The following is a 19,183-nucleotide window of genomic DNA, read 5'->3' on the forward strand; positions in this document are numbered from 1 at the left end:
CAAATAATTCTATGAGGTTCGTGAGGCAAGACTTACCCTTACAGAAGCCATGCTGACTCTCCCTCAGCAAGGCCTGTTCGTCTATGTGTTTTGAGATCCTATCTTTGATGAGGCATTCCACCATCTTACCCGGTATGGATGTTAGGCTGACTGGCCTATAGTTTCCCGGGTCCCCCCTCTTTCCCTTTTTAAAAATAGGCGTGACATTTGCTATCCTCCAATCTTCTGGCACCGTGGCCATTCTGAGGGACAAGCTGCATACCTTAGTCAAGAGATCTGCAACTTCATTCTTCAATTCCTTAATAACTCTTGGGTGGATGCCATCAGGGCCCGGTGACTTATTGATCTTTAATTTATCAATGAGGTCTGAAACATCTTCTCTTTTAACCTCTATCTGACTTAACTCCTCGTTCAGGAGGGGCCGTTCGGGCAGCGGTATCTGCCCAAGGTCTTCTGCCGTGAAGACAGATGCAAAGAATTCATTTAATTTCTCTGCCATCTCTAAGTCTCCTTTTATCTCCCTTTCCCTCCCTCACCATCCAGAGGGCCAACCGCTTCTCTGGCGGGTTTCCTGCCTCTAACATATTTGAAGAAGCTTTTATTATTCCCCTTAATGTTGCTGGCCATGCGTTCCTCATAGTCTCGCTTGGCCTCCCGTATCACCTTCTTACATTTCTTTTGCCACAGTTTATGTTCCTTTTTATTCTCCTCATTAGGGAAAGACTTCCATTTACGGAAGGAAGCTTCCTTGCCCTTCACAGCCTCTCTAACTTGGCTGGTTAGCCATGCGGGCACCCTCCTGGATTTAGTGGAAGCCTTCTTTCTTTGCAGTATACACCTCTGCTGGGCCTCTCTTACTGTTGTTTTAAGCAGCCTCCATGCACTCTGATTGGACTCTTTTTACCTTCCCTTTCAACCTCCTTCTAACCAGCCTCCTCATTTGGGGGAAGTCTGCCCGTCGGAAGTCAAGGGTTTTTGTTAGAGATTTGCCTGGTATTCTTCCCCCAACGTGCATGTCAAAACGGATCGCAGCATGATCACTGTTCCCCAATGGCTCAGTAATGTTTACATCTCTAACCAGGTCCTGCATACCGCACAATATTAAATCCAGTCACCTGTCCTCTGGTGGGCTCCGTGACTAGCTGCTCTAAGCCACAGTCATTTAGCACGTCAAGAAATCCGGTTTCCTTATCGTGACCAGAACACAAATTGACCCAGTCAATATGAGGATAATTGAAGTCCCCCATGATTACAACCCTGTCCCTCCTTGTCACCTCCCTGATCTGTTTCCTCATTTCAAGGTCTCTATCCGATTTCTGGTCTGGAGGACGATAGCACGCCCCCAGTATTACATTGCTACACAAGCCTGGTAATTTAACCCACAGAGATTCTACAGTGGAGTCGGACCCACCTTCAATCTCTACTTTGCTGGATTCTATCCCTTCCTTAACATAAAGGGCCACCCCACCTCCAACACGCCCCTGCCTGTCCCTCCTGTAGAGTTTATAGCACAAAATACCTTGTGCTCTTTAATTATTTTCTCACTGCTGTCCTTGGACATCAGGTCTTGCTCTCGAGCTAGTTCAGCATGACATTCTTCCACTGTTGCAAGGAATTTGTTCTCTTCCACTTCTATCTTCAAGCGAAGCAAATGGTATGGTGCTTCTGACTGGAGATCCTGTACTCCACAAAAGGGGGGGAGTGGGAAGAAGAAAGAGTGAACATGTTACCCATTCAAAAGTAAGTTCTAGCAAATTACTAGAATTAGTAAAGAGCTGACATGTATAAAGAGTAAGAAAAAGCATATACCCATGTAACAGTAGGTCGCTAGGAAAGGAGGCACAGGATGGCATTGGTACTTTCCCTCCCCTGTATCAATTTAAGGCAGTAGGAATAGAGATTAAAAGATTTGTTTGAAATTCTTAGCTGTCACACTGCCATGTGGAAAGAGGCCCAAATAAAAGTTCTCTCAGCTTTTCCAGTGGTGAGATTTCTTCCCATAAGCAATATGAAGAAAGTATTCATATTTCTGTTATATGGTGGGGCCAGCTGCCAAATGAAATAATTCTGTGGCACACTAAAACTTTAATATATGGAAGAAAGCACTGTTTATAATGTAAACTACATTATCTCTTAATCAGCTATTATTGTATTGAGATAAATCCTTTAGCAATACAGATCTAGTTGAATAATTGGTCTATATAAAGTATGATCATTTATACAATGACCAAGATATTCTTATTTTGCCTTTTCAGCAAAAACTAAGGATTGGAAAAAGAGACCATACACTTGGACAGAGTGCATTTTGAAGCTATGAAATTTATATCCTCTACTGACTGGAAACTCTAACCTTCCACTGTTTATGTAGTTTCCTAACAGCTTCCTGGAGACTGTGTTGTTCTTGCTCAGGAAGGATGTCGGTAAGTTCATCACAAGCTTTCAGGAAAGCATTTAACACCCTCTGGTCCAACTGGCTGAAAAACTCCTGATGTTAAAAGACAACACATTTACAATGTTAATGTTGTTGCTAGGTTCCAATAATGTTAATTCCAAAGTCACATACTCTACCCTAAAGCAAGGAGTTTGTATACCACTGCTGAAACTGCTTTTATGAATTACATCCTAGACTGCACATGTTCAAGAATGGCCGCAGTCCATGATTTCAGTAGCCAGGGATCAAGAGCATGTGGGGTTTTTATTGTTCTGTGGACACTGGTTCCAATTATTATCAGCAGGAGATCTCAGTGCACTGCCCATTACTCAGAATGAAAAGCCAGCATGTGATTGTCAAAGAACCATCTACTTTTTTCTTTCCTTTTTGAAACGTGTATGCTGTAACATACATCTTTTTCTTACAGGCGCAACAACATACAGTGCAATCATTTTGCACACTTAAAAAACCCCCCCAGACAAGAAACACTGCACTCAGATATTCAATCTCTTGGCAATGGAACTGTTGGAATTGCTTTGGAATTCTCTTGAAATTGCTTTGCCTGGGCAGAGCAGAGAAGGAGTATGGCAGCAGTTCCTGGCAGCCACTACATAAATGCAAAGATTGTGAGCCATGCACTGAATTCTTCTACAGTACAACATTCTGTACAACATGATGAAGTCAAATTGTGAATCAGATCCTTTACTATTTTATTCTGACTCCATGTTATTTTTAATTGAACAATGCTAAATATACATAACTAACATTGAAAAAGGAACATGTCCAAACATGGGAGCTCTATTTCCAGTTTAACATTTCCAGTACTAGTTATACTTACTGTGTGTTTCCTGAGAAGTTCTTCAGGATTCCCTCGTTCCTTTAGGCAGCAGTGGGCAATCTGCAGAACATTTTCTAATTCTGCTTTAGATTCCTCAAATTTCTTCATCAAACGACTATTTGCCTCAACATTTTTTTTCCAGTCACCTGTCTTTAGGGCCATATTCTTGATTTACATGTGAAAACAGAAGGGAGGGAGAAGCAAAGTTGCAGTTTGTACTTGATGGGCAGTTAGCCTACCAAAGCAAGTCTTTTATTTTGTTCCTATTTGCACTGTTTTGTTTTAAACATAGCTTTTCGAGGACTTTATTAAAACACAATTTGCACACAATTCCATTAATATTTTCTAATCAAGTCTGAAGAAATCTCACTGTACACATCTGGGTCAGTTTGACTTTCTTCTCTGTTACATCAGATGACATTAACAGCTCTTTCATGCTGGCAGTGTCATGCTGGCGCTTGATTTTCACATCCCCAACTAATTACCTGAAAAGCAGCTTGTATTTCTGTGACTTTCTTTTGAAGCACTGATAGATTCAAGTATTGTAACACCTTGCTTGAAGCCACAAACTTCATGATGGTCTGACTGTTCCTCTCAATTAGTGACAATGCTTTTTTGCAGTGTTCCTGGTAAGCTACTAGATCCTAAAATAAAATGAAGAGAAAAAATTAAGGCACCATTAAGGATCTTTTTAGAACACAGAAAACAGAAGTGGTTAGAAGAGCATCAATGCATATACTCTAACTGCTGATTATATCTTTAGATTTATTTTATATATTTAATAAACTATATTTTTTTCTTATATTGTAGATCTTACATAACGTCATTTCATGATTTTTTTTAAAAAAAACAAGGCTACAGTCTTGGGTTGAGTACTTGTCTTAGGGTCGAATTCTATCCAACTTTACAGCACTGATAGAGTCATGCTAACTAATGCAGCACTGATCACTGATGCCGCATCCAACCTTCCAGCACTGATGCAGAATGGATGCAAGGCATGCACTGCATCCTGCAGTGGAAGGGCAGTAATGGAAGCCTCCTCAAGGTAAGGGAATGTTCATTCCCTTACTTCGGGTCAGCATGTGGCCGCATCGGTGCTGGAAAGCTAGATAAGATTGGGCTCTTAATGTTTTAAGAATATGAAATGAAAAAGGAGTGCAGCTTAGTATTTAAATTGTAAGTAATATTTATCTTTTTCCACTATATGCCACAAGGCTAATTTCCTACGTAATATAATTCCTTTCTGAATATGTACGTTGGGGAGAGCACAGAATGAAATGTTCAACCTTTCCAAATGAAAAAGTCATGTGTCAGGTTGAAAATTAACATTGTTCATTAACATGTTTTCTTTTGTTTTGTTTTACATCTTGTTCTCTTTTCAGAGTTCTGCAGGCAGTGAGTTTCCATTACGAATGAACCCATGAAAAACATTTTTCAAGAATGAGGCCGCCTTATTCCAAGACTTTTAATTAGTATCTGCAGTATTATCTGAATGGTAACAGATGGCCCCATTTCAACAGATATAAGGCTGACAAGCGCAACTGGGTAATTAAGGCTGCAATTCTAAATGCATGCAGTACTTACCCAGAAGTAAGCCCCACTGAAACAAAGGTAATTACATTTGAGTGAACATAACTTAGGATCAGTGTTTCAGTTACCAAAATTTAGGACCCTTATCCTCTATAATTAAACTCACCAAAACATAAGTAGTCATAAACAAAGCAGCAAAAAATATACATATAGCAAGAAATATACACTGTATGTTAAAATGTCACAAATTATCACACTTAAGTGTTGAAGAAAGTGCCTTTAATGTGCTCTCAGAAAAGGTCAGCAGCTTATAAATAATCTGGCAGATGGTCTTGTATCTCCAAGACTAGACAATCCAGTTAGGAGAAAAATTAGCTATTTGTGGCTTAAGTATGATGGCTTCAGAAAAGGGTAATCTCCTGAAGCAAGATCCATGCCAGAGAGTCTGTGGTTCCAGACAATTTTAATACCACATTCCGATAAGTCTGTAAAACTTTACTCAAGCATAATTTCTCTTAATGCTAAAAAGATGTACCTATGAAGCTGCCTTACTGATCAATCTAGGTCAGTATCATCTACAGTGACTAGGAGCTATTCTTCAGAATCTCAGAATACGGTCTTTCCCAGCCCTATCTGGAGATGCTAGAGATTGAACCTGGATCACTCTTCATGTAAAGTATATGCTCTTTCACTATGAAATATGGGTCTTCCCCTAAAGAAAGTACTCCCAAGCAGAAGTGAAATCTATGATCTCCTGATTTATCAGATTTGTCATGCAGAGATGAGGTAAGATGAAACCCTTGACAGAGCTCACCAGCTACACAGAATGCATACAATGGGCTGCATGGGCCCTGATATTGTTCTAATAGGAGCTGAATTTACATGTTTACTTATAGTTGTTGGCAACCTTCAGTCTCGAAAGACTATGGTATCGCGCTCTGAATGGTGGTTCTGGAACAGCGTCTAGTATGGCTGAAAAGGCCCATTCGGGAGTGACAATCCCTTCCACACTGGGAGCAAGTGTAGTGTGTCCCTGGTCTGTCTCCCTGGCTATGGGCCTTCCTTCTTTGCCTCTTTGCCTCAGACTGTTGGCCAAGTGTCTCTTCAAATTGGGAAATGCCATGCTGCACAGCCTGCCTCCAAGCGGGCCGCTCAGTGACCAGGGTTTCCCACTTGTTGAGGTCCACTCCTAAGGCCTTCAGATCCCTCTTGCAGATGTCCTTGTATTGCAGCTGTGGTCTACCTGTAGGGCGCCTTCCTTGCACGAGTTCACCATAGAGGAGGTCCTTTGGGATCCGGCCATCATCCATTCTCACGACATGACTGAGCCAATGCAGGCGTCTCTGTTTCAGCAGTGCATACATGTTTACTTATATGTGCATTGTTATCTTAATCATGTTTGTGGAGAAAAATGGGACACTATGTAGTGCACAGGAATGCTGCCAGAGTATCACTGCTTTCCTTTGCTTGTAAGAGTAACTTCTATTCCCACCATTTATACTGCACACCCTAACTCATTATTTCTGCAAACATGCAGTCCCTACTTGCTTTTCAGTGCCACTTTATCAGAAATTATCCACCCTTATGGGAAGAAAAGTGGGACAAAAATCAAGTACATAAATAAATATAAAAAAATTATGTTGGTGGACAACCACCTCTATATGGGAGGGCATCATTGCATTTCCTTGCAAGCACAGGAAATGTCATGACATTTCATGAGTTGAATTAGAAAACAGATGCATGAAACTGCCTGATCACTGACCCATCTGGATCAGTACAACTGAGTTTGACTAACAACAGCTCTCAAAGATTTTGTACTGGGGTCTGTTTGAACCCTGCTACTTGAGATCATTCAACTGGAAATGCCCTGGGACCTTCTGCAAGCGGAGGATGTGCTCTGTCACTGAACTATGGCTGCTTCTTCCAATCTATGCTAAAGTCAATTGGAAACTTTCACTAACTGGGTTCTACTATGCCAAATATACAAAGCAATTTCCAATTTAATCTATTCCAATGAAAGGGAACATTGTGTTGCCTAGAGTGGAGATTTTAGCATCTTATATAATGAAGAAATTGATGCACTGATCAAACATGTATTTCAGAATTATCAGAAAAAATTTCAATACCTTCTAGTAAACTATTCAAATAAACCTTACTTCAAATATTCATCTAAGAAATACCTGATGTTGCTGTTTAAAGACATCTGCAGGCTGCACTTCAGGGTCTAGGACAGAAATAATTTCATTGACCTTTTCAAGGGATTCATAAAAATTAGTAATTTGTTTCTCTAATTCTTCCAGGAAAGGAAGTAGCCTTTGAGATTCATAGAGCACAACAGGGCAGGTCTCATTAACCTGAAAATAGATTTTTAAAGAATTAAGCATCAAGTGATAAAGCAAAATCACCCAGCATTTCACTTTATTCTGAATTTCTAAGTTCGCATGGGCCTCATTATATAATTCAAGCAAAACCACCCACTGACCTAAAGGGTTTAAAAATAGCAACATGTTCCTTACAGCATTATTCACTATACAGTGGCTTTAAACTATAATTAAATATTATTAGAACCACTGAGTGGGCGAAATCCTTTTCTTTCTTATACCAGTTTCCTCCTCCTCACCTCTTCTCTCACTCAGACTTTTCTCACCTGTCACTCTCTCCCAATTTTCTCCTTGACAGTATCCTCTTTTCTTACTCTTTCATCTGCCCTCCTTTGCACCCAACTAATACCTGCTGAGGCAGAATCTTTGCTGTTCAAAATTGAAAAGGTTATTTGATTTCTTTTCTAGAGCAGCTTTTGCTATTATAAAATTTAGCAATTCACTATTCCAGATTATATAGCAACAGAATGACCTCAACATCCTCAATACCTCAACATCCCATTACCCCCTCTGTTGCAAAATTTCAGTCACTTGGTGCTGCTTACAGAGTGATGTTGTATCTTTTTATCAAACATTATTACAGAATAGTGTTAAGTAGGACTTGGGTCAGAAGCCACCACATGTACCCCACATGGTGTTAACCTTAAAGGCTATTTTACAGATCATAAGGAAGAAGGTGGTAGAATGCCACACTGTACCACTTAAGACAGCAGAATAGATCTTATTTAGAATAGATCAGATAGTATCCCCATGTAAACCACTGCCATGTAGTTTTAATTAACACATCAGATAGAAAGGATTCACATATGCCTTTCCTTGACAAACTGGTTTACTACATGTACGGAGAACTTAAAACTTGGACATGGACACACATCTCTGCAGTCTGAAATGATAGAATTCCAAACCATGTCTTTCCATTCTGCCACTTTATTCTGCATAACATTTAGAATGTCTAAGCCTTGATTAGATGATCTGGTCTTAGGTTTCAAGACTACTGTGTACCTAATGGCTTTCAAGCTTATTAACAAGCCTGTATTTTGCAAAGCCAGTGTGGCAGATGGTTTAACAAGATTAATTGTTGAATGTTCTAAAGACGTTTGGCAACATAATCCAGGGCTCATTTTGAGTCCAGCATAGATTTAGCTCTCACCAAGACATCTCATCATGAGCCCAAACTTTACCATTGCTTACCTAGACAAGGTTGTTATAAAGAGGATTCTCAATGGGTGCTACACTAAGGCTTCCCATAGCAGCCTTAACTCCCTCAAACTCAGGGACTTTGAGCCCCACTTTCTTGCAGGGGAGGGGGGAGGCAGCGACATGATCACCAGAATTGTGTCACTGTCAAGGGGCACAGGGCTTGCTTAGACTTACCAGAGCCTGAAGCAGGCTCCCAGGGGTGTGCGGTACCCCGCGCCAGTCTCCGCAGGGCTCCCCAACATGCGGAAACACTCAAAATAATGATTGCAACCCACTTTCGGTTTCGCGATCACAAACCAGAAGTGGGTTGTGATCGTTATCTGCACTGTCTCTGCATGTTTGGGAGCCCTGCGGAGGCTGGCACAGGGCTCCCTGCACCCCCGGGAGCCTGCTGCAGGCTCTGGTAAGTCTAAGCAAGTCCCTGCACCCCTCAACAGTGACACAATTCTGGCGATCGTGTGGCTGGCTTCCCCCCTCCCTGTCCCTTAAGGGGGCAGAGGACAGGGCTCTCTGGGTGGGGCATCACAACACCCCAGCGCAAGAATCACTGCCTTACAGCCTAGTTGCTGTCATGAGTATATGCAGCAACATCATGAAGAACAACAGGAAATACAGTTCCATACTTTTGGACCAGCCTGGCTATTATTATATATGTTCATAGAAGTGTCTAGGGGTATTAGGAACATTTGATATGATTCACAGTAGTTCTGCAATCTATTGCACGTGTTTATTACACCACAGAAAACCTAATGGAGACTCTGCTTTCTCTGGAGCCCTCTTCACTGCCATCTCTCACATTCAGTAAATGAGGAGCAAGGTGCCATGAGTCTCTGGTAGGCTGAAATAGGTCACGTGTGGTTCAGGTGGTTCAGGTGGTTTCTAGGCCCAATTACAAATGGCCTGCATGGCACACCTATTACATCCAGGATCCAAAATCTCCATCAGGCCCAGCCTTACTACTGGCTTTTGGTTTAGAATAGCTGTACTTGAAGATGAATGGGGGGGGGGGGGAATCTACTACCTTGCTGAGCTGTCCTTTGATTCCTGACATGGTTGCAAGCATTTCATTGACTTCTTCTTGTGGAATTTCCTTGGTAACAAGCTGTGCTGTCCTTGTAACCATCTTGTATTGAGCTTCCATCACAGGCACTTTTTGTTTAATATCCTGCAACAATTTTTTTCAACAATAGTAATTCAAGTTATTACACTTCAGTTATTATTACAGTATTTGGGAACCTGTTCTCACATCACTGCTGGGAACCAAGTCCAACATAATTATTTTCAGTCACATCAATTATCACAATCCCATTTTACATTCAATAGATATGAATTCAAGGTCTAAAGCCAGATGGTCAAACACATAGCCCATGAGGCATCCTTTGGCGCCCCTCGGATACCCTATTGCACCCACCCCCTCCTTTTTCCTCCTTTTTCCTCAGCAGCTTTTCGATCTCCCTGCTGCTGTTCCAGGTTCTCCTTTGGAGAAGAAGTAACCGGAGAGGCGTGGCAGGGAGATCAAAACACCTCACCGCACCCATCACCTTTGTCTCCTGCTGCCTGGCTCAGAACCTGGAAGTAATTGGCGATGACATCATCATGTGGCCGCCCTTTACTTCCACATTTGCACCCTCAGGGGTGGTTTCAGTGTATTGGGCCCCCTTAGCAGTGAAAGTTGGACCTTCCTGGTCAAAGTTCATACACAAGTTTTTGAAGATCTATCATTCTAAAGAAAATCCAGGGGCACTGCTTCAAAACATTGTGGAAGCAGAATTCTTTTGATACAAGAAACCAAATTAACTTCAGCAGCTTTAAGTACCCAAACAACCTATACTGATAAACTGTTGATAAATTGATTTATTATAACCCCCTGCTTCCTAGATGCCATTGGAAAGGAATGTAAGCTGGGACATTTTTTTTTTCCAAAATTCAAAAGAATCAGAGGGATGATAGTAGGGTTGGCAAGGTTACCAGTGGAGAACTATTTCTCTTTTGCTGAAAGTGGTTCTTAAGGAAGGGTCCTACTCATGTCTGAACAAGATATTGACTTCAAGAAGTGGGAAGGGAGACAATGTGTCAAAGATGCATTTCCACTGTCATTCCCATCACAAAACAGTTTTTAGGCTAGCAGGGGAAGAGTGAAACCACCATTTATCTAGTTCAAAGGCAGAGGTTTTTGTGCAAGCAAAGGAGAAGACTGAGAATAAGATTTGCAAGGCTAGAACGCACCCTAAACCCCAAGCAAGTGAACTGGTACACAATTCTGTGATTGCTCTAGAGCAGCAGTCTCCAAACTGAGACCACTGCATGCCAGGAATGCCTTCCCCGCTGCGGACAGTGCTTACCACTCCAGTGTGCTTCAGGACTTCAATCCCATGATCGGGATATCACAACTCTCTGGCCACTTGTGCAATGCCCCAGCAGGCATTGCACCCGGATTTCCGAGCAGACGTGACTGCCCAGAATGTCACGTCCCCATAGGGGGACATGAAGTCCCGTGGCACTCTGGAATGGTAAGTGCCAGTCACGGTGGGGAAGGGTAACCCAAACTCCAGATCAGTCTGCGGGCCAGTGTTTGCAGGGGACTGATCTTGCAGGGGGCTCTTCCAAAATAAAACTTAAAAAGAATTTCACCTTCTGGGAGCAAAATTCACTTGCCTCCATTTCTTGGACAAACATCTTTACATTCAGAAAGGACACTTCTAAAGGTACACAGAATTTTCTCTTTGCTTCATCAGTGAAAGCAGACAAGGTAGCAACACCATCCAAATATTCTTTCTTCATTTTGTGTAATTCATCTGCTCGAGCATACTATAAAAGTGACAAAAATGAAGAATGCAAAATGATAAACGCGCTCCTGAGGTTTTCATTTTCATTTCATTCAGTATGATTTCTTAGTATTTTCACAGATCAGTATTTGTATTTTTGCACTGAGAGTGTTATAAATAAAAAATAGTTATCTGTATATTGATTAAGAAGTGAAGATTAATCTTACTACAGTGCTGCATGCCAATGATCAATAATTGCAAGAGAAAAACATCAAAGACATACTTGCTTAACTTGCATAAATAACTCTCTCCATCGTCCATTCAACAACAGCAATTGTTGTTTTAAATCCCTGGAAATAGTCTCATCACATGTTTCAATTAGAAAATTGCCAGCATCATTCATTGCTGTGTGCTGCTGTATCCAGTGTGGTAAGTGTCGAAAGAAATCCTAGGAAAAGCAAAACTATCATTACTGATTATCATATTATTTTTCATGCTAAAGTAGCTGAAGTACTTAAAAGAGGCAGTATTTTCAGTATTTCAAGTTAGACAGACTGTTTTGTCACTTCATAGAAATCATACTTGGAGAAACAGAAGTTATTTTGAGAAATTAACAGAGGTTAGTAGTAACCCTAAATCAGTGGTCCCAGCCTGTGACCACTGAAGCAAAAATTGGGACTGTCATGGACCATATGCAAACCACCACCACCCTGCACATGAAAAATACAATTAAATTTGGTAGTCTGAGGGGGAGTGGCCTGGCAAGAGGTTGGAAAGGCCAGCTGCAGGCAGTCCATTCTCCACCTTCTCTGGTAGACCATGGAGCAGCATTTGATTGAAGGCAATCATCTTCCCCCCCCCCACCCCGAGACCTTGTGGACCACTTCTCAGGGGACCACAGGTTGGGAACCATTGACCTAAATGCTTGGTGTTGTTTTACTCTCTGTTGTCAAGTCTGGAGAATTCTCCATGTGGATATTTGAAAAAATTGGGAAAGGAATTGAACAAAGAGACAGAAGAATGAAACTGAATATGAGAAACAGTACAGCAACTGTTACCCTGCACATGCCTGATCTTGTCTGATCTTGGAAGCTAAGCAGGGTCAGGCCTGGTTAGTACTTGGATGGGAAATCACCTGGGAATATCAGGTGCTGTAGGCTTATACCATAGTCTTTCGAGACTGAAGGTTGCCAACCAAGACTTTCAGTAATAATTTCAGTGAACTTGAGAGAACATGTTCTGATACTTCAATATCAAACTCATTTAACACTGCACAGGCTGAAACAACTTGATGATAATGTGTCAGATAACTGCTGTAAATCTTCAGGTATTCCTTAGACATGCCCAATAATTCCACTGTACTGGGGTAGTATACTATAGCTGATAAATGAAACGGATATAGGTGCACCCAGAACCTCATGTGCACACCACCGTTGCGCATAAGATTCACCAAAGGCTCTTACCTTCTTAGCATGTTCAGGTTGATTCAGCATTTTCTCAGCATCTTCCAACCAAGCCTGCAGACTGGCCACTGTGCTGCTATATCGATCCCAGTTAGCAATGACTTCTTCCAACATGCTCCTCACACTTCTTACTTCTACTGACAAGTGCCTCCACTGTGTGGTTGTCTCAGTCATGAATCTTGTAACACTTTCTATTTCTTCCGCTAAAATACAATACTGGGCATTAACATAACCCTTGAAAGGACTGAAATGATAATGTCAAGGTACAATAAATAAATATATCATCATTTTTTGCTGCATGTTTAATTGATTAGTTAGCTAGACATTCCCCATTTTCTCTCATGCAGGAGAGAACACTTCTAAGATTTCTCAATAAAACATGTATTCATCATTCAAAATCAAAGTATGAGTATTCTTTCAGAACCATTTCTTTTTACCTGAATACATGTTTATGCTAATACAATAATTAATCAAAGCATACTCAGAGAAGTTACAATGAAGAGTTTGTTAATCAAGTGACAACCTAATAGTTATAGTATTTACTGAGCACTATAGAGTACTCCAAGAGGTTCACATGTTATCTTACAGCACATGCTATGCATGTCTACTCAAAAGTCCCCACTGTGTTCAATGGGGCTTACTCCCAGATAAGTGTGTACAGAAATTCTTTGAAGAACACTATAAGGCAGAGCAGTATTAATATCCCCACACTGAAAATGTAGGAAAAAGGCTGAGAGAGCTACTTGTCTAAGGCTTGGTTCTTACATCATTGAAATGACCAGAAGAATATCATACCCCTTTCTATTAATGAAAACTTAAAGCTAAGAAATCAAAAACTATGTCCAAACATTAAAAAAAATGTAAGAAATATTCCATTTTATGTTCTGTACAAGAAAGACCAGTTATGTTCAGCAGAACAAAACACAGAAATATGTATATTGAGCAAGAAAACAGAACGTTTCTGTAAGAAAAGGCAACTTAATAAAAATCCTGGACTGAGCCAGTGAAACATAAGAGAGAACATAGTTCTTACATGTACAGCATCAGACTCTGAACTTACACATTTTTGCTGTATGATAAGTGAAAAATTAGGAAATTTGCCTCTTTTGGTTTTCAGTAACACTGTATCTACAAGGTTTTCAGTTCAGAAAACATGGGTCATGTACATGTTACAGGTGTCAGAAATCAGCACTCAGTGATTTATGGTGTAGATCTTAAAATCTAACATAAGAACAGTCATAAGAACATAAGAACAGCCCCACTGGATCAGGCCATAGGCCCATCTAGTCCAGCTTCCTGTATCTCACAGCGGCCCACCAAATGCCCCAGGGAGCACACCAGATAACAAGAGACCTCATTCTGGTGCCCTCCCTTGCATCTGGCATTCTGACATAGCCCATTTCTAAAATCAAGAGGTTGTACATGCACATCATGGCTTGTAACCCGTAATGGATTTTTCCTCCAGAAACTTGTCCAATCCCCTTTTAAAGGCATCCAGGCCAGACGCCATCACTACATTCTGTGGCAAGGAGTTCCACAGACCAACCACACGCTGAGTAAAGAAATATTTTCTTTTGTCTGTTCTAACTCTCCCAACACTCAATTTTAGCGGATGTCCCCTGGTTCTGGTGTTATGTGAGAGTGTAAAGAGCATCTCTCTATCCACTCTGTCCATCCCCTGAATAATTTTGTATGTCTCAATCATGTCCCCCCTCAGGTGCCTCTTTTCTAGGCTGAAGAGGCCCAAACGCCATAGCCTTTCCTCATAAGGAAGGTGGACCAGCCCCGTAATCATCTTAGTCACTCTTTTTTGCACCTTTTCCATTTCCACTATGTCTTTTTTGAGATGCGGTGACCAGAACTGGACACAATACTCCAGGTGTGGCCTTACCATCAATTTGTACAACGGCATTATAATATTAGCCGTTTTGTTCTCAATACCTTTTCTAATGATCCCAAGCATAGAATTGGCCTTCTTTACTGGCGCCGCACATTGAGTCGACACTTTCATCGACCTATCCACCACCATCCCAAGATCTCTCTCCTGATCTGTCACAGACAGCTCAGAACCCATCAGCCTATATCTAAAGTTTTGATTTTTTTTGCCCCAGTGTGCATGACTTTACACTTATTTACATTGAAACGCATCTGCCATTTTGCTGCCCATTCTGCCAGTCTGGAGAGATCCTTCTGGAGCTCCTCACAATTACTTCTGGTCTTCACCACTCAGAAAAGTTTGGTGTCGTCTGCAAACTTAGCCACCTCACTGCTCAACCCTGTCTCCAGGTCATTTATGAAGAGGTTGAAAAGCACTGGCCCCAGGACAGATCCTTGGGGTACAACGCTTTTCACTTCTCTCCATTGTGAAAATTGCCCATTGACACACGCTCTCTGTTTCCTGGCCTCCAACCAGTTCTCAATCCACGAGAGGACCTGTCCTCTAATTCCCTGACTGGGAGTTTTTTCAGTAGCCTTTGGTGAGGGACCGTGTCGAACGCCTTCTGAAAATCCAGATATATAATGTCTACAGGTCCTCCCACATCCACATGCCTGTTGACCTTTTCAAATAATTCTATAAGGTTTGTGAGGCAAGACTTACCCTTACAGAAGCCATGCTGATTCTCCCTCAGCAAGGCCTGTTTGTCTATGTGTTTTGAGATCCTATCTTTGATGAGGCATTCCACCATCTTACCCGGTATAGATGTATACTATACATCTATATACTATATATAGCGGTATAGTCCCGCTGGATTAGGCCATAGGCCCATCCAGTCCAGCTTCCTGTATCTCACAGCGGCCCACCAAGGAGCACATCAGATAACAAGAGACCTGCATCCTGGTGCCCTCCCTTGCATCTGACATAGCCCGTTTCTAGAATCAGGAGGTTACACATACACATCATGGCTTGTAACCCGTAATGGATTTTTCCTCCAGAAATTTATCCAATCACCTAGAAAGTACTGAATCTAGAACTAAAATCTAGACAGTACTGGTCTAACTGCACTGCATAGTAGGCTGTTGAGGGACTCTTCAGTCATGGTTAGAGATCCACTGATTCCATATGTTTCAGTGCAATAAGACCACTGGGGGCAGGGAGAGGAAACAAACACTGTACTGTCTTAGCAAGGGTATTGTTCTGAAATACATTTATCTAGTTGTCTATGTCCCCTGCACACAACACACATGGGTACTAATTTTGTCATTTTCCAAATCGCTTAGCAACAAGTACAGTTTGGCCTCATCGCACAGTAAAAATGGAATCCTACAGGACTCAGCAGTGTTAAAAGAAATCATTACTTACGTGAACCATTAGCTCTGGCGTACATCTCAGCTGCCTTTTTCAAGATTTGGTATGTAACTTCATACTGCTCAAAAAATTTGCTGTTTTCAATGACAGACTGAAAATAAAATGCAAAGGCATAACAAGTGATGTAAACACAGTACTCACTTTCTACATTGCCATATATGTTATCTGCTTTATCCAACTTTATTTTTTATTCATTATGTTATAATGCAACGATGAGTGTGACTGTGAACAATATTTTTGAAATCTTCACAAAGGTGCATGATTCGGGGAAATGCTCTTATATTTTCAAAGTTTCAGCAAACATAGTAGCTAGTAAAAAAAATTGCCAAATTAGAGATACCATGCAGAAGCACTTGAATATTAAATATATGGGGAGGGCATAATCCAACAGAAGCATATTTAAGATCCACTGATTTTAAAGGGAGAAGTTTAAGAATGTACTTGAAACTTAAATTGCTTCTCTTTGGCTTGATAGCATCAATTGTTTCTCCAGGTGAAATCTATACAGGTAGTCCCCTATTAAATATAGTTAGGTTCTGGAGATCTGTACTTAAGTCAAAACATTATTTATTTATGCAACATAAACCAAACTGGGAAAGCTTTCTGTAGTGGCTGCAAAATAGTATAGAAATGCTTATTTCTATAAAGAGATTACCTATATAAAATAAATAATAATTCACTTCCTAGTGAATGTGCAATCTGTGGTAACCCTGATTTTTGTTGTTGTTGTTGTTGTTGTTGTATACAAAAATAAGCCTTAGAGCAGCTTTGATGGGGGGGAGGAAGCTGTATTTGTATTAAATGTATTTTTCAACTTGCATTTTACAACAACTTGCAATTTGTATTAGCTGGAGAAGAACATGAGTACAGTTCTATTAAGTGCTGTACTTGCTCTCCTTTATCCCATCGTGTCTGCATCTCCAAAATGCAATCTCTCTCTCTGTCTCCAAAATCAGCCACATTCAGCCAAAATCTCTCTCTCCCTCATAAAACAGCATTTCTCTCCATCTCCAAAACCAGAACTACTGCATCAATGCAAAAGCTCTGGAGTAGACAGACTGCGCTTGCACAGAAACACAGTGTGGCTGTCCTTAAGTTGGGACATCTGTAAGTTGAATGTTTTTAACTAGGGACAGGGCTTTTTTTCTAATGGAACGCGGGGGGACGGAGTTCAGGCACCTTTTGCAGGGGCCCCTCCCCTTCGGAGGCATTCCAGGAGGGAGGGAGCAGAACAAAGGCATTCGCTGGGTGGGTGCTGGGGGGTGCAGGGTGGGACAGGTGAAAAGGGATTCTACGTGTGTATGTTCTGTCCAGCCTTGCCAGAGATCCTCCTCATCCTTCCCCCACAAGCATGCCCTCCGCCAGCCAGCGTTTACAGCTCCTCTCCAGCAATGCACAGCAGCTGCTCAGGGCAGCAGAGAACATGCAATTGCATGCCAAGCACCTTCCCAAAGACACAGAGTATTCTGATACCTGAATTAAACCATATTTAATAGTTTGTTTGCAAACGTAGCTATTTCTATGTGCACCTAAGGACCCCTCTCGTGTAAGAATTCCTTTTTTGTTCTTACTCCCACAGTTGCTTAGAGTAATTTTACTACTACTACTAATTTTACTACATGGAACTCATGTAAGCCATTTTTCGGAATCCATTCACTGCTTCCTCTCCTCGAAGTAGTGCCACACTACATACTACACGCTACAAGTGCACCTGTACAGTATTTTTCCCCATGTGTAGAAAAAGTAGCTGGGGGAAGGGGATGTGGAGATTGACAGCCCAATCCTATGCATGTCTATTTTTATGTGCTTCCCCCCTAAAGATGAACTTACGTCTACTCAGAAGTAAGTTCATCTTTAGGGGGGAAGCACATAAAAATATTTTATTTCTCCAATAAAAAATGGTTTATAAATAAATAAATAAATAAATAAAAGATTAACAAGTTGTGAGTTCCTGCACCTTTCTTTTTACAAAAAAAGCACTGACTAGGGAGATACCTGTAATGTGTTACCCTGCACATGCCTGATCTCATCTGATCTCGGAAGCTAAGCAGGGTCAGGCCTGGTTAGTACTTGGATGGGAGACTGCCTGGGAATACCGGGTGCTGTCGGCTTATACCATGGTCTTTCGAGACTGAATGTTGCCAACCATGGTTTTCCAGGAAATATGTTTAAGGTAAGGTGTAGCAGCAAATGCAGCAGAAGCATAATCTTACAAATTGTAGTGTTGTATTAGCACTGTGAACTGAGTGGATGACACAGGATGTGATCCTGCACAGAAAGGTGGGCAACAGAAACAACTATTATTACCTTGTCACGCACAGTATAGTCACACAAATCTGTTCCCATTTTGTTGTGACATTACAAACCAAATAATGGGGAGGTGGGGTGACTCATCTCTACAGAAGCATGTTGGCTGCTTAATAGTAAATTTTTCTGGCATAAACCTAAGCATTTAATATTCATTAGTAACAGTGCAATCCTATACAGCAGTGGTTCCCAAACTTACTGCTGTCACAGTGCCTGGTCATAGTATCCTGTCACAGCAACGTCATCACCTGGCTCTCTTTGACACCATGACGATTCATCTTGAATCCCGCAAGATGGAGGTGCCTGGGAGAGCCAGTAAGAAGAGGCCGCTGGGCACATCCCGCAGTGCCCCTGTGAGTTCGCCATGGCACCCTTGGGCACACAATTTGGGACCCATGACTATATAGGGCTACTCAGAAGTAAGTCCTAGTGTGATTAATGAGACTTACTCCAGGATAGTGGATACAGGATTTCAGCCTATGTATCACTGACATATTGCACTGAAAAATGGACCAAGTAATTTAACTTCCACATGAATCACAGCTCCCCCTCATCATTCTAGTTCCTAAGCATAGATATCTGAGACACTCTATGGAATTTCCCTGGATATCCAAGACCATGGAGAGGGGGAAGCATAAACAGAGCTAGGTTTTGCACATCCTGATGTGTTGTCCAGATATACTGACAGACTGAGATCACAGTAAAGACCATTTAGAGTTGTACTCTAGAATTCACCCTAGTGTGGGAAAACTGCAACAATAGGGAACAACTGCCAATCTTTATTCTTATCACATCAGTATGCTGGAGAAAATTCAGAGTTCAAAATGTATGGGTTCTAACACAAAAAACGTATTTTGTTGTCAGTGTAAGGTTCACAGAACCCATTCCCATCACCCATTTCTTTGCACAGATATGTTTCAATTTGGAAAATTGTTCAGAAGCCATGTTATCGCCATTAGTT

General features: G+C 41.4%; 1 protein-coding gene and 1 pseudogene across 1 annotated transcript in view; one reads left to right on the forward strand and one right to left on the reverse strand.

The window, feature by feature from the left end:
* The window catches only part of SYNE1 (spectrin repeat containing nuclear envelope protein 1), a 314,290-nt gene that overhangs the window by 286,259 nt on the left and 8,848 nt on the right, over positions 1-19,183 (reverse strand). Inside the window, 10 exon segments of the mRNA XM_066615722.1 lie at positions 1,520-1,678; positions 2,351-2,485; positions 3,270-3,434; positions 3,755-3,913; positions 6,980-7,153; positions 9,402-9,545; positions 11,036-11,188; positions 11,429-11,593; positions 12,609-12,811; positions 15,910-16,006. Of these exon segments, the coding sequence (XP_066471819.1) occupies positions 1,520-1,678; positions 2,351-2,485; positions 3,270-3,434; positions 3,755-3,913; positions 6,980-7,153; positions 9,402-9,545; positions 11,036-11,188; positions 11,429-11,593; positions 12,609-12,811; positions 15,910-16,006 (1,554 nt within the window).
* LOC136637485 (5S ribosomal RNA) lies at positions 17,909-18,026 on the forward strand (annotated as a pseudogene).

This window comes from Tiliqua scincoides, chromosome 1 (assembly GCF_035046505.1).
Source record: "Tiliqua scincoides isolate rTilSci1 chromosome 1, rTilSci1.hap2, whole genome shotgun sequence".
NCBI lineage: Eukaryota > Metazoa > Chordata > Lepidosauria > Squamata > Scincidae > Tiliqua > Tiliqua scincoides.